Raw genomic sequence first — 16,105 nt, 5'->3', positions numbered from 1 at the left:
TCCTGGAAAGAGGTAATGGGAGGTTTAACAAGAGTAGTGATGATGTGAATGGAGGAGAGAGGTGGATTTAAGAAATGTGGTGATAGATTTTAAAACCTTGGTAATTGAATGGGGGATGGAGGAGAAGGAAGAGTTAAGGATAACTTTGAAAGTACCTGATATAGTAAACTAGGAGTATCTTCCCTGCACACGAGGAGATTGAGACATGATCAGAAAGGGAGGAGGAGTATTATGTAGTACTTGTCTATTTATTTGTCCCTAAGAACTCAATAGAAAGTAGTATTATGAAAACCTAGGGAGGAAAGACTATCCAGGACAAAAATGATCAATAATGTGAAATGTTGCAAATGAGTCAAGCAGGATGGAAGCCTAAGAAAAGACCATTAGGTATGGAAATTAAGAGATCAATGGCAATTTTGGAGAGCATTTCAATTGAATAATGCAACAAATAGGCAGTCAAAATGCAGAAGGTTTAGCAGAGATAATGAAGGGAAGGTAAAGACATCTAGTGTAGGTGACTTTCTCAGAATATAACCAAAAAGGGAAGGTGAGATATAGGCAGGATCAAATGGGAGGTTTTTTTTTTTTTTTTTTTTTTTAAGTCAAAGAGACAAGCACATGCTTATAGGTATTGATGAAGTCCTAAGTAAGTAGGTAAAGTTGGCAGAAGAAATATTGACATATTGACAAAATTACAGCCTCTGGCAAGCAAGGAAGGGCACTGATGGGGATCAGTTCAATCTTATAGTCCTGCTCTTTGTAGAGAACAGCCCCATCCTGCTATGTTCTGTCAGAAATCCAAATTATGTCAAAGCCCTGAGGGTCAATTTCCCCTAGAAATCTATCCATGGCTCATGCCCTCTTTCCTAAGCCCCTTTAAATTATGTACTCTGCTTATATACTCATACTCATGCCATGTGATATTTTTTCTCATCCCCCACCATGCCTCTATTCTCTTTCTTATAGCTAATTAACTCTTTTAGGCTGCTAAATCCCTTTAGCCTGCTAGCTAAGAGGATACTCCAACCTCATGGGGGTGTTTCCTTTCTCCTGGTTAATTGTGAGTTCCACTAGAAAAGTTATCTTTTCCATTATTAATTGTTAAAACCCTTTTCCTTGCTAACCATATGCTCTTCCAACTCTATTTCATATTTACCATTCCTGGGATCTATTGTATCCTGTCATTTTGTCTGTAACCTCTTCTCCTAAGTAAATCCACCTTTTGCCAAAGAAAATGGCCATTGTGAATTCTTCACATGACCGAACTTTCAACATTTGATGACTACATCAATCTCCTTATTTGCTGTTAATCCCAAATTCATAATGTCTCTAGAAATTGCTCTCTTAAAATCACATCAGCATCAATGAAGGAGCCAGTATATAAAGTGATACTAAAGAGGAAGATGTAGGCCTGAGAGCTGAGGCAGTTGGGAAAAAAGGGAGGATATATCAAGGCTTTATATTATCTGGATTCAGTGGCATGTCATAAGAAGGAAGACCATTTCTTCATCAAATATAAGAGTGAAACCAGACACTGTTGGGGGAGATTGTTTTAATGATGTGAGATAAAAAACAAGGGAGAGAAGAAAGAGCTCTCAAAGACTGATCCTTAAAGAATAAAATCTATTCTTTAAGGTAAATAGCAAGGCATCTTTTTATGTTGTTTCCATTGATAAAATTGTATCGATTTCTGATCTGGTATTTTTGTATTATGGACAGAAAGAGAAAGGGATAGAAAAAATATAACACCCTTTTTTTGAGGGGTGGCAGGTTTAAGGACTTGGACAGGAATGCTGACAATTCCTGTACCTTAGGAGAAACATATTGCAATATATAAACCCTTAGAGGAACATGAAATTAGTTAGGCTTGTCAATCAGTAGAGTTGGATTCTGGCTAATTTCTGGAACTACAAGGTAAAAGAAAACTTTTGAAAATTAAATTGAATAGGTTTCACCCCAAGGGTGAAAAAGGTACTTATAATTGACTTCTCATGAGACTAGAGGCATAAATAAAGTGTGACAGCATTACTTCCACATCCCAAGGAAATAGAAGGATGTCCACACTACAAAACCAAAGCCAAAAATTTATTTGAAAAGAAATGTTATAGGAATCAACTTATAAAAAATCTGTTAATCAGGAAAATCAGACTGCCAAAGCTGGAGTCATGGTGACTACTAGAGTCCTTGGCTAATGGGTGACCATGTCAAAGGGAAAAATCAGTGACATTACAGTCAATCCTCAACATTCACTTACTTAAGCATTTCAAACATTGGTGATGATGAGAATTCTAAACCAGTTGTGAATTCTTATATTAGTCATAAACAGGTCAGTTCTCCCAGACAGTCCAGTTTGCATAGAATGATGTGGAGGAGGAGTCCAATGTTAATCCATTCACCCAACCTTAGAGACTGTCTTAACTAGCATATCTTTATACAATCAACCTCCTTCCTGGTTCCTCCCCTTGCTCCCTAGATCCTGCCTTCCTCTAGTTCACTCCCAGAGACTTTAAAGATTGTTTCCTCCCAAAAGCAAGTTCCTACCTGACTCTGCCTTAAGCAAGTCATAGTTGATTAGGTTTGTGAGCTATTTCATAAAATAAACCCTGGTAACCTTTCATCGATGTCAATGCCATAGTTGTTCCATATTACTAATCATTATACTCTCCCAATTCTTTTTCACATTATCACTTCTGGTGACTTTTATTTTCACTTCATATGATGCCGAAACCTGTATGGCATCTATCACAAGAACAAAGAAAATGTGAAGTCACCCTAGTATTTAAGGGGTCTTGCTTCTCAACTGCGGTGGGCTGTCCCTGAGCACTAGGCAATTCTGAGGATATTTGTGGATCATTTAAGTATTTATTTGATCAGATCTAGTTAGGGGATGCCCTGATGAAAGGTCCTTTTCTGAAGACATTGCTTATATCCCACTTTTCTCTTTTGTTCCTGGGTTATTGGGTGTGGGCTGTGAATAGGAGACCCCAAAATTACACTTACAAAATTACAGGAGGCTAAATTCAGCAAACTAATGTGAGAAGGCTCATCCTTTCAATTCAGGATCTAAAAAGTATACTTTTTGTGTTGTTTCTCTGGGCCTCTAGGTCTGTCTCCCTGTATCTGCCTCTCCTGATAGTCTGCTCTCTGTGTTGTAAATTTCTGTTCTGTTTATATTTTGCACTAACTTCCATTATCTTGAAAAAAGGAGCTTTATAGGTGAAAAGATTTGGCCAATTTCTATTTCATATTATCACTTCACATGGTACCTTTATTTTCACTTCAGCATGATTTATTAGTAACCTCATTTTCACTTTCACATTGGCAACCATGCACACTCTAGACTACACATAGTAGAGAAAAAAATGAGAGGTGTGATGTGAGGAAGTTTATATTCACAAAAAGGAGGAAACTATTTGTAAAAGTTCATGAATCTACTCCAAAAAGAGATAAAATAACCTCTCAAGTATTCAATGAGAAAAATGGAAAAAATGGGGAAGTGACCAAGTTTGTGGGTAAATGAGATGGTGATGATTCCCCTCCCCAGTTCACTCCCTCTCTTCTCACCAGTGTCCCACACAGGATGCACAGCATCTCAGCTGACTCAGCATGGAGCAACACATCAGCTTCCCCAGGTCCCTCCACCATGTCACTTCCTATACTTAGGGTGAGGGTGGGGGAGAATTCAAGACTTCCAAGTTGAGGGGAAGGGGTTACTGAGTCTAAGTCACATGCTTTTCATGGGGAATAGTTCAAATGCAGATCTGAAATGACCAAAAAAGATGGCAGATTGACCCATTCCCTTTTTAAACCTTAGGATTCTTCTGACATCAATATCTGTCCCTCCCAGTTCCATTTGCCTTACTTCTCCCTGACATTTTTACAAGTTATTTCCTAGTTACTGTGTTAGGAAAAGTGCCTATGATGAGGTCCTGAAGAGTAAGTATAGTGGGAAGAGAGAAACTGGAGTTCTGATAAAAACTATTCCCTGGGGTAGGTAGGAAGAAGGGGGCTCTGATAATGAGGAGATTTAGATCCATGGTCCCATCCTTTGTGGAAGTAATCCAGTCAGAAATCCAAATTATATCAAGTCCTTGGGGATAAAATTTCCCTATAAAACAGCTTATGACCATGGCTTCAATATTGCCTTCCTTTGGGTCAGTTACCTCTATCCTTCTCCCATGCCATGTGGTGTTCCTCCTAACCTTACTATGCTTCTCGACCCCACTTCTCCCCCTTATAAGCTAACTCTTCTAGGGTACTCAGGCCTTTTCAGGATTTGGACTGCCAACCAAGAGCATATGGACTGCCCCAACCTCATGGGGTGCTTCCTTTCTACTGGGTATTTGTGAGTTCCACTAAAGAACTTGTCTTTTATTTACTCTCCCACGCTATTTCATATTTACCACTCCTAGTGTTTATCATATACCTTCATTTTGTCCGCAACATCTTCTGCTAAATAAACCTACCTTTTGCCAAAAAGAATGGCTACAGTGAATTCTTCACATGACCAAACCCTAACATTTGATGCCCACCATTATCTGGTGTTTACATCAGCTACATCACATATTATCAGAATTAATATTTCGTTACAAAGAGTTGTATGCAGAGATGTGTATTTTCAGTAATTCCTTGTAAAAGAGTATAGGTTTTGATGATTTCGAGGAACTAACTTCCTATTTCTCATAGGTTCAAAGTATCAACATTCCAGTTTTTTATTTTTATACTCTTTTCTAGAAACAGGATTGACTGTATTTTGGATCAAGGATAAAAAAAGGCAAGAGTTGGGGTGAGGGCAATTTTCACAGCAAAAATGACAGAAATCTGGGCTACAAAGTCTATATATAAAGTTACCAAGTTGGCCTCCAGGCTGAAGAGGAGACTTTTCCATCATGGCACAGAAGAAATGAGATATGAATTCCTTATAGAAGTGGAGCAAAAAGTATTTTATTCAGCTATCTTCCTTATTCATTATCAAAAACAGAGGCATTTCCCTCTGGCCTAGAATGATTAGAGAGCTATTAATATCAATTAGTCAAATTGAAGAGTGAACAAAGATACAATAGAGGGAGGGAAGGGCAGGGCAGAACCCCCTGGTAATACTTAACAAAATTTCTGAATTCAAGTTCAAGGAACTTGGTCTCATTAATAGAAAGCCTGTCATAGTACACATCTGACTTTGCTCAGAGGAAATAATCTTTGAAGCAGGAATGGGACAGAATGCTATTGTTGAATGGTTTCAGTTGTGGGATTTACTTAGCCAAGAGAGTGGAGTAGTTTGCCACTTCTTTCTCTGACTCATTTTACAGATGAGGGAACTGAGGCAAACAGCTAAGTGACTTGCTCAGGGTCACTAGTAAATGCTAGTCCAGACTTAAAACTCCAGATAATGAGTTGTCCTGACTCTAGCTCCTGTACTCTATTAAGCCACCTAGCTGCCCAATGAGATAGAACAGGATATTATAAAATCTACATTGGACTCTCGACTCTGTCTTTGAGTTCTAACTCTAAAAGATGATTTCCCCAAAGATAATAAATCTGACCTTTAATAAATGACATGATTAAAAATAATATATGGGTAGAGAAGCACCATGGTAATAATAGAAAGAATCCTGGATTGACAACCCAATTATTTGTGTACTAGCCATTGTCTACTTCTATGAACTTGGTTAAAATATTTCTGAGTCTTCGTTTCTGTCTGTACAATTAAAAGGGGAAAGTTAGCAGAGTTAGTGGATGTAAAACAAACACAAAGTGAGAGATAGCTGGGTTCACATTCCTTCCCTGAGAAATAACTCCATTAGATTTGAGAAGAGTAAAGATAAATATCTTTTAATTACACAACTGCAGAGGTGCTATCCTATAGAACAGGAATGCTTGGAATCAATACTTGCTTTTTTATATTAGAAACGCAAGCCCCTCCTCTAATATCCCATTGACTGACAAGCAGAGGGCACAACCTCTCACAAGGGCATAAGCCCTCCATGTGAGTATGAATCTCCACCTTATTTGGATGTAGTTCAGTCCTTCCCTGATTCTCTATTGGCTGAGTACTATGCTATCTGAAGAATCTAATTCCCTTACTTGTGATTCTGAGTCTCCTAAGATAACATCATTACATCTTTGGGGCTCCCCCCCATATAAGTGGTTCTCCACCTCTAACTACATTTTACAACAGTGTTTCTTATGCTAAATCTCAGATTATATTTTCCTTTTGTTTTTTTATTTCCTAGTTTCATGTCCTAGTGTCCTTGCCTCTGTTTTTTAAGTATCAATTTTCTAATCTAAGTTTCATTTCTCTGTATTTCTTTAATTTTCCTAACTCTTTGCAAACTAAATTCCCATCCATTTCTCAGTGGCCAGGTGATACTGGGTAAATTGCTAGGCCTCTGAATGACCCCAGACATTTCTTTTGGATTATAAATTGCAGAACAGTTGCTAGTCTCCATCCAAGTAGGAAATTACCTCCACTAATGACATTACAAGTCTAGGACAAAAGTGAAATAAATTTGAAATATAATAAGATGGAAGGGGCTGGATTAAATGATCTCTAAGGTCCCTCCCTAGGTCTAACATTTCCAAACATTCTGATTCTAAGTGCTTGGAGCTCTTCTAAGAAGATGATACTTAAATTACAAGGTACAAATGGCAATGCAGGGAAGTAAAAACCATATCCATTTCACTTCTTTTGCACCAAATTACTAGCATGACATCAGGAAAGAGGAGACGAAAAGGGGAAAAACATGATTATTCAAATGAAAATTAATACAAATTCCAAAGCAATTCTAGCTCAGAACACAACTTGAGAAAACAGGTACCACACCCGAACCCCAAGGCCACCAGATACAGTACTGACCTCACTGAGGTAAATAAAAAAAGAGCACGTGGATCCATCCACACCATAATTTGCGTAGCAGGGATCTGTTCTCCACATATCTTTCATCCACTGCAAAGACAAAAATCAAATGAAAAAAAAACACTGTTGTTCCTTCAGCAACACTTCTGCTTGTCTGCCAGCAGATAAGGGGAAATCAGAGAAGAATCAGGGCTGGCTGACCCACTCAAGTGTGAGAACAAGAACACAGGGAGTAAACTGAGCTTCAAATACAGAGAACAGAAAACAAAGTGTTTGAGTAACAAGAATTTAACACTGATTCATAGCTGGTCTGGCAGAGTTGTATTTATATGAGAAGGCAAGAAATCAGAAAGCTGAAGCTGAAGTGGTATGGATTAAAAACAACTGCTAGGTAGGGTTTTCACCTGAATATTCAGTGATGATGCAGATGATTACAATACAGACATCCTTGAGACTGAATATTATAATCTAATTCTATAACCAACTCGGTTTTCTGAACCTCCCAAACCTTGCTTTTCTTGGAGAATCATTGCCCCATATTTTGGATTATTAAAAATATTACTTTTTAAATCACTATTGAGGATGCTCTCAAATGACTAGGGTCTTCTAAATATTTGGGCACAATTGTAAATATAACAAATAAACCCAAGATCCAGAGATTTTGTATAAAGGACCCTGGGCATTTATTGTAACAACAGTATCTCTCTATTGCTGTGGCTTTAAAAAGTTTCCAACTTAGAGACCCAGGCCTGAAGGAGGAGTTTTCACTCTCTCTACTTGACTAGTTAGCATCCTCAACAAAATATATTAGCATCAAGGCGGTACTAGTTCCTTAAGATACTGAAGTTCACAAGTATATGGAATTTTTTCTTCATTAATGGAACACCTTCTTTTGTTGGAGAAGAAGAAAGAACAAATATAAAGGGAGAATCTAAGGCATGGATACCAAATGGAGAGGCGTGTTTTACCTTGATTTTCCCTTCGCAGTGTGGGAAGCCATCCATAGGAGGCAATTCACATTTTTCTTGAGCTCCATTAATGATATCTATGGAGAAAAAAACAAGACAAGAATATCATGAGTAATAAACAGGAGGCACAAAAGCTTTATGGGTAAAGTAGCAAGTATAAATCCACACAGATTGGCTTTGCATTCTGAGAGAAACTGTAAAGTTGACAAGTCATTATAAATCTCTAGCAACAATAATTATTAATAACAGCTGACATTTATATAGAGCTTTATGGCTTGCAAAGCATTCTGCATACATTATTTTATTTGATTCTCAGAACTACCCTGTTAGTTAGGAAGTCAAAGTATTAATATCCCTATTTTATAGGTGAAGGAACAAACAATTGATGGAATTTGCTTATAGTCACATAACTACTAAATGTCAAAGGCTGTATCTTGAACCAGGTCCTTTCAAACTCCGAGACAAACACTCTTTTTGTCTTTGCACTGTGGAGAAATAGCAAAAAGCCAATAATTATTTGCATTTTAACATTTCAATTAACCCGTTTGCCGTCAAGTGGGCATAATGATATCTGCAACTACTTGTTTTATAGAAGTACCATTAGGGTCAAATGAGAACATATGTTAAAAGTATTAGAATCAAGGCTCAATTAAAATGTATTGAACATTATGAAATATTGAACTTTAGCAGTTGTAACAAGAACTTTGCTTCCAAATCAGATTAAAGAAGTGATTGATTGACCAAGAAAAAGGAATAGAATTGTCCAGGGTAATAAGGGTGATAAAGATAATTGAAAATAAACAGATAAATATTGTGATCTCATAATAAGGAATACATATCACCTCAGAAATATAGGTAACTGGGATCAGACAGAATAGCTATAAAAACTCAATTTTAAAAAAACTTTACGCGTAGATCAAGCTGAAATCATTTTGAGTTTATCATGATTATCACAGATGATGAAAGCCACTGTCTTTTAAAAAAATTATATATAACAAGATGTTGAACAATATTTCCTCATAAAACTGAGAAGCTGCGATGTTTAGGGGAGGAAGGAAAAGAATTTAGAAAGTTTGGCTTAAACCAGGAACTAGGATGAGAACAAATGGAAAAAAATCAGACTAAAAAATAAAAGGATCTATCCTGATTTCTATTGTATACTATCTATTCTATTAGTGATGGTAGATTCTCCTATGATGTTTTGCTGGACACATGAAAAATTTTTTCTTTTTCTGTTTTTCTTTTTATATTTTACTTTTTTAAATTTTGCATTTAACTTTTAAATAAATACATTGAAAATATGATGGTAGATTCTAACATTATAGTTCTGAACATGCTATATGAGGAAATAGCATTATGAAAACTACACACACACATATATATACATATTGCAAAAGAATATGATTTGATTTTAAAATATAATTATTTAATTAACAAAAATCAATTTTCTCTCCCTCTCACCCGACCCCTTTATTAAAAAGGAAAGAAAAATAAAATCTTGGCAACAAAGAAGCATTGTTACTGCTTTTTACAAATTAAGCAAAGACACTGGGCCCAGAAGAAAACAGACCAAGTATAAAAATAATATATTCTTTTTATATAAACTGTGAGGAAAAATAAACTGTGGGAAAGAAGTAGTAGTCATGGTTGTGAGTATTGGTTGGTGGTAATAGTGGTTATAGTTGCTGTGGGAATTGGTAGCTGTTATTGTTTTAAAGGAAAGTTCTCTCATAGTCTTAGTACTATTTTTTTTTTTTTTTTTTTGCAGTACCAGCACCTACTGTCAGTGGGCATTGCTAAGGGAAGGATTTACTACATAAAATGGTGAAATCCTTAAATTCATCAGGGATTAGGGTACCATAGCTGTCAGGCTGGATCACCTCTGTCTGTGGTCTGTTTGAATAGTTTATCATGAAGCACAGAAGAAACTCACAGGCAGAATATAGTGTGTGAAGAGATTCTAAGATTCAAAATGAATTTCCATTAAGAAGGTCAATTTAAATTTATAAAGTCATGTATTTCTGGCTAGAAAGGGCCTATGAAGCCAAGCAATCAGGCACAAGATATTTAAATAATTTGCCCACAAAGATAATTTTCAACATTTACCCTTGCAAAACTTGTGTTCCAAATTTTTCTCCCTCCCTCCCTTCTTTCCTCTCCCCTAGATAGCAAGTTATCCCATACAGATTAAACATGTGCAATTCCTCTGAACATATTTCTACATTTATCATGCTACACAAGAAAAATCAGATCAAAAGGGGAAAAAAGGAAAAAGATTTAAAAAAAATAAGCATGTAAACAACAATAACAAAAGAGGTGAAAGTACTATGCTGTGATCCACATTCAGTCCCCATAGTCCTCTCTCTGGATGCAGATGGCTCTCTCCATCACAAGTCTTTTGGAATTCTTATGGGTATGTAAACAGCTATACGTCTAGCAGGTAGATATTAGTAAGGTATAAAAAAGGTACCCTCAAATTAGCTTCTAAAGGTAAGTTCTTCAAGGGACAAAAGAAAATAGATGCTTTTCCTCTCATTAAAGATTTCAAGGGAAAATAAAGCAAACATCAATAAGTATAACAAGAACAAGAGATTTGGTGCCAAAATACACAAAAGGAGGATTACTGTGGTCAAAAACAGGATTTTTTTTTTTTTTTTTACAACATATACAATGAATTTCTCTTTTTTCTACAGTAGGTATTCTAAACTTGGCCTATGGATAGATTTCTGAATACTTGTAAAGCTGAAATTTTTAATATTTTGGTGATTTTCACCCCAGTTGTTTCCTTTGTAATACAATTTATCTTATTTTATTCATTTAAAAATTAGCCTGGAAAGGGGTCCATAATTTTCACCAGACTGTCAGAAAAATCCATGACATTAGAAAAAATGAACAATCCTGGCTTTGAACAGATTTTTAGTTTTCTAGCCTTAAGTTTTCTAACTTGCAGATGAAGGTAAGAAATGGAAATGAGTTAGAATACAGTGTTAAATGGGGATTGGGAAAAACAAAGTAAAGAGGATAATAAGAATAGGGAAAGACTAATGATAGAAATAGAAGAAATGATTACATCGTCCTATATACATTATCTGCTGCACCACTGAGACAGCTAGGTGGTTGAATGCAAAAAATCTGGAGTCGGCAAGATGGGATTTCAAATCTTCTCTCAGCACTTAATAGCTGTGTGACTCTGGGCAAGTCACTTAATCCATCTGACTTGGTGCTCTAATCTGTAAAATGACTATAATAATAGCACCTGACTCCCAGGGTTGTTGAAAAGGATCAAAATCAAATGAGGCAATATTTGTAAAATGCTAAACAAACCTTAAAGTTCTAAGCAAATGCTAGCTATGACTTCTGTCTTCATTGCAGTCTTTCTTTCATGTAGATAACATATTTAGAGTTAGAAGAGTCTTTTAGAGACAGCTAAGTAGCACAGTGAATAGAGCCCTGGACCCAGACTTGAAATCCAAGTACAAATTCAGTCTCAGACACTTAAGCTAATTGACCCCAGGCAAGTCACTTAACTGTGGTCTGTCCTAGTTTCCTCAACTGTGAAATAGTGATAGACAGCACTTAGCTCCCATGACTGGTGTGAGGATTCAGTAAGATAATATTTGCAAAGCACTTAGCACAATGAATGGCATATACTAGATGCACATTCCCTTGCTTTATGCATTATCACATTTTATATTCACTACATTACTGGGATCAAGAGAGACAATATTCCCTTAATTTTACAGGTCAGGCAAGAGAATTCTCAATAACTCTGGATGGTACTTCAGCCTATGATTTTTACCCCAGACTTCTGTTCTGATTGTGATCAATCATGACTATTATCCTTTGGGTCTGGGAATTCTGAAGGGAGAAACTTAAAAATGTCATTTAGGAAGATAAGACACATATCTAAAAACTAGTTAGTGAAGGGTAGTATAGTCTAGAGACCCAACAAATGCTGAAGGCAGTAAGGGTTCCAGGAGTTCTGAGAAAGCAGGAATCACTAGAGAATCAGCATTTATGTAGGGGCCTTTCAGTTGTAGGCTTTTGACTTGGATTTTGAGCTCTGAATGAGTCTTAAAAGGGGTTACTGCAGAGAAGAGTATGATCACTTGTACAGAAGATGTGAGTTATAGGAAATGAATTTTAGCTGTGACAGGAGGGATTTAAATAAGACATAAGGAAGACCTGAAAATGAGTGCTAATATTATCCTATAATTTCTTTATGATGTGAGTAAAGGGAAATAGGACTAACATTATTGCAGTTGTTTAAAACATATTTTATCAAGTTTTAAAATACATCATTATGTTTCCTGTGATATGTTTTTTAACTCATGGCCTATTTGAATATATGTACTAATGAGCATTTAGGGGCTTATTGTACACAAAGCAAAATTCTAAGCACCTAGGGAGATGTAAAATTCAGGTAAGATATAGTTCCTGTCTTCAAGATGCTATTCTAGTCTAGTGGGGAGGGGGGAAGGGGAATAAGGTACCAATATAGATAACTATAATATACACTATTACAGCTTAGTAAAACCATCAGAGTTATAAAATAAAATGCTATATGACTTCCGAGGGGAAGAGAAAAGAACAATTTCCAACTTGTGGAAGTGGAGAGGTAGACCCCCTGGAGGGGTGGTATATGAGTGGTACTTTAAAAAATGGGTAGGAAAACAGTAAATGAAACCCAGAGAAGGGGGTGTGAGAGTAAGGAACAGATAGGAGAGACAGAAAGATGTCCATGTTTGCTTGAGCATAGAATGTATGGAGCTTAATACAGGAAGTCTATTAAGAATGGTAAATCTAAAACAGGCTATAGAGGATCAGGAGTAAGTAAATTAATTTTACCTAGGAGGCAACAGGAAGCCGGTGAAGATTTCTGAGTAGAAGAATGATTTGACCAGATCTATAAGAAAAGCTATTATGGTGATTTCTAGAAGGAGTGGATTAGAAAAGAGAGTTGGAGTGTAGGTGGGGAAGATCCAGAAACTTAAGTGTGTGAAGTTACTGAAAATCAGAGTGGTAATAATAAAAATGATCCTTGGCTGACTGAGTACAAATAAACAGGAGAGGAAAGGAATCAAGAGATGTAACAAGATAGAAACAACTGACTGACTATGAGAAATTAGGGAGGGAAGAAATCAATCAAAAATGATAGCAATGATATAAAGATAGGAAACTAAGTGAATGATGATATCACATAAACAGAGAAATCAAAAAGAGAAGTTTTAAGAAGAAAGACAATGAGGCTACGATTGGGATCATCTGATTTTGAGGTGTGGTGGGAGGACCATATTCTATGGGCATCTGGAAATGCCAGTCATGAACTTTAAAAAGGGGAGGGGATAGTTAGAGTTTAATATTGAGATCATATTGAAGGACACAATTAAATTTCCTTCTGTTTAGATGGTTAGACAAAAGGTAGATATGAACAGATTCTTAGGCAATCCCAACAATAAAAAGGTGAGAGGAAGAAGAGATATCACACACCAGGATTTTATTATACAAATAAATCAAAATTCACAGATTCAGCACTGGACTTAGAAGTCTCTAATGTTCCATAATCATACTCTGTGCATAAAAATGAATATTTAATGTGTTTATGCCATATCATAAAATAGTAATTTATATCCAATAAACATTGAAGCAGTACAAAAATATATATCCTACCTGTGACTAAACAGATTCAATATGTACTTAAAGCAGAAGGTTGGAAGTCCTACCTTCTTTTATAATCAGGTTTTTAAGTTGTCCATTGTGGAGGAAATACTTAATATATGTTGGATGGGGGCCAGTGGGAGAAGGAGGTATGCTTTTGGTAAGAGGAAGAAATGGAGCATAAAGGAAATAGAAGACTAAACCTTCTGATTGATTCTTGCAATGTTCGGGCTAGTTTTCTGGAGGTCCTCCGGAAGGGCCTTGGTCTCAGCAGGATAGACACCATGAGAATGAACAAGAATGGAGCTCAAAGTCTTTATTGTCTCTTACACAGTCTGACCAGTCTCTTCCAGCAGTCTGATAGTCTGCGGTGTCTCAACCAGTCTCCCTCTGAGTCTGACTGTCCCCAGTTTAAAAACCCTCTTACAATTACATCATTAAAGCATACTGAATATGTGTGAACTAGAGAACCATTACATTACCACGCTAAGTACTAAGTATATATGTGAACTAGAGAACCATCATCTCATCAGTTCCACTGAGTTAACATTAAGTATACTTGTCCAGAGTTCTGGCCCTTTACAGATTCTTGTCCATTCAAAAGGTCCATTTTTTAAAGATTCATTTATTTTTTAAATTCAGTTCAGTAAAAATGTTAAGCATTTGAAAGACTTCTCTTTGGGAGAACTCATACAACATAGTACCATTAACATTTTAACCAGCACAGAATAGCCGGGCATCTGATATGTTAAGGGCCCGTCTGGTTGTCTAAGTGAACCACTGCTATTTTAAAGAAGAAAACAGCTCAATGCAAAAATCTAAAAAAAATGACCATCTGTCAGCACTGCGAAGTCTAAGAGAATTTAGCAGAGTTCCTTATCCTGTTACTCAAAAGATTCGAGACACTGATCTTTATAAGAAGTGACACCATTCAGTCCATGCACAGGTGAGACAGAGGGCTGTATTTCTTTTTAAAACGCAAGCTTCTCAAATGGTTCTGTTTTGTCCGTAGCATAAGGTAGTTTTTATTTCTGAACACCATATAAATTAGGTGGGCATGTATTTATCTAATACCCACAAAAAGGAAACGTATCTGTAGGTCTAGAGTCCTATTTTTTTTCCATTTCTAATATGATTCAACTTTACATCTCTTATGAGAAAAGATATTTGTCCAGATGCCATGGTAGCTGGCTGGCATCATTTAAAAAATTTATTGGGGAGTAGGAGGTAGGGTAAAATTAGATAATGTAACTGTAAAGAGCTATACAAATGGGAATGATTATTACTATTATTAAGCTGATGAATTTTCTGACCTTCATAAGTCAGTTTCACATGAAAAATATGACAAAGGTAAAATGCAAATCTTCCTTTAGGGGAATTCAACTTTGATATAATTGTGAAATGATTCCATTACTGTGTTTTAGGGACCCATCTAGGGTCATTTTTCTATTTCTATTGCCTACTAGAAGCAGTCATTCTGTCTCAAGGAAGGGTTTAGCAAAAACAAGCAAACAAAATAAAACCCACCAAAATCTCTATCACCAAGGAGATGAGAACATTGTAAACTAGTCCATATAAACCATAGGGAAGAAGAAGGGATGTTTGTCTTTAAGAAGAAAATTTATGGGAGATATGAACTTGTGTTTTCAACCATTTGAAGGCCTTTGAACGCCTGTGATTCCAAGAAGACAGAAGTAGCAACAATGGGTGGAAGTGGTAGGCAAATATTGCTTCTATTTCTGTATTAGACCTCAGCTGTTCCTCTATAGTGCAAAGGTTCTTAACCCAGAGCTCATGAACTTGAAATTTTTTTTGGTAATTGTACTTCAATATAACTGGGGTTTTGGGACATCCTATTTATTTTATTTTGTGCATTTATGCATTCATTATTTGAAGAGGCCCAAAGACTTCACCAAACTGCCACAGGGATCCATTACAAACATTAAGTTAAGAGCTGCTGATATTGAACATATTATTATTCATGCTTTAAATGTGTACACGGGTAATCAGTTAGCTGATAAACATTTATAGCAAATTACTATGTGCCAGGAATTGTGCTAAGCACAAGGGACAAAAAAAATTTCAAAGATATGTCCCTATATTTATCCCAGAATGGGCAAAAGCAGAATGTCAAACTAGATGTCGGGATTCTCTGCTGTAAATTTATTTTGAGAGGAGGGAAAGTCAATTTTCTCCCATAGGAATTTGTCTTTAAAGCTATATTTGCAAGTCAATAAGAAAAGAAAAAATTGGTATGTATCTGGGATGTTATTTGTGAAGGGAATAAAAAACTTAATCCACTAAAGAAGATCAACTTTTTTTTCTCTGATGTCATGATTTTGATTGAAATAATGGCAAATAATATATAACCAATTTATTATTATCAGTGTTGAAAGGAATGGCATAAAAAAGACTTCCTATAATTAAGGACAATTTCTAATTAAAGATTAATCTTTGGGGTAAACAATACAGGTTCTACTCACTTTAGGAGAAAGAGAAAATCGTGAGCTCTTGTAGGAGAAGGGTGGGAGCTATCTCTTAGAATTGGATAGGAAAGAGGTCAAAAGTTAACAGCTAGAGAGAAGCCAAGTATATTTATGATATAGGGCACAGACAAGTCTTTCTA

The 16,105-nt window shown here is 36.1% G+C and overlaps 1 protein-coding gene across 3 annotated transcripts in view; it reads right to left on the bottom strand.

The window, feature by feature from the left end:
- Positions 1–16,105, bottom strand: part of MGAT5 (alpha-1,6-mannosylglycoprotein 6-beta-N-acetylglucosaminyltransferase) — a 376,800-nt gene that overhangs the window by 141,166 nt on the left and 219,529 nt on the right. For all 3 annotated transcript variants that reach the window (XM_051985774.1, XM_051985775.1, XM_051985776.1), the window contains exons 5-6: positions 7,822–7,898; positions 6,854–6,943 (exon numbers count right to left, since the gene is read on the bottom strand). In XM_051985774.1, the coding sequence (XP_051841734.1) occupies positions 6,854–6,943; positions 7,822–7,898 (167 nt within the window). The remainder of the gene's footprint in view (positions 1–6,853; positions 6,944–7,821; positions 7,899–16,105) is intronic.

This window comes from Antechinus flavipes, chromosome 3, assembly GCF_016432865.1.
Source record: "Antechinus flavipes isolate AdamAnt ecotype Samford, QLD, Australia chromosome 3, AdamAnt_v2, whole genome shotgun sequence".
In the NCBI taxonomy this organism is placed as follows: Eukaryota; Metazoa; Chordata; class Mammalia; order Dasyuromorphia; family Dasyuridae; genus Antechinus; species Antechinus flavipes.
This window is presented reverse-complemented; position numbering and strand designations above follow the sequence as displayed.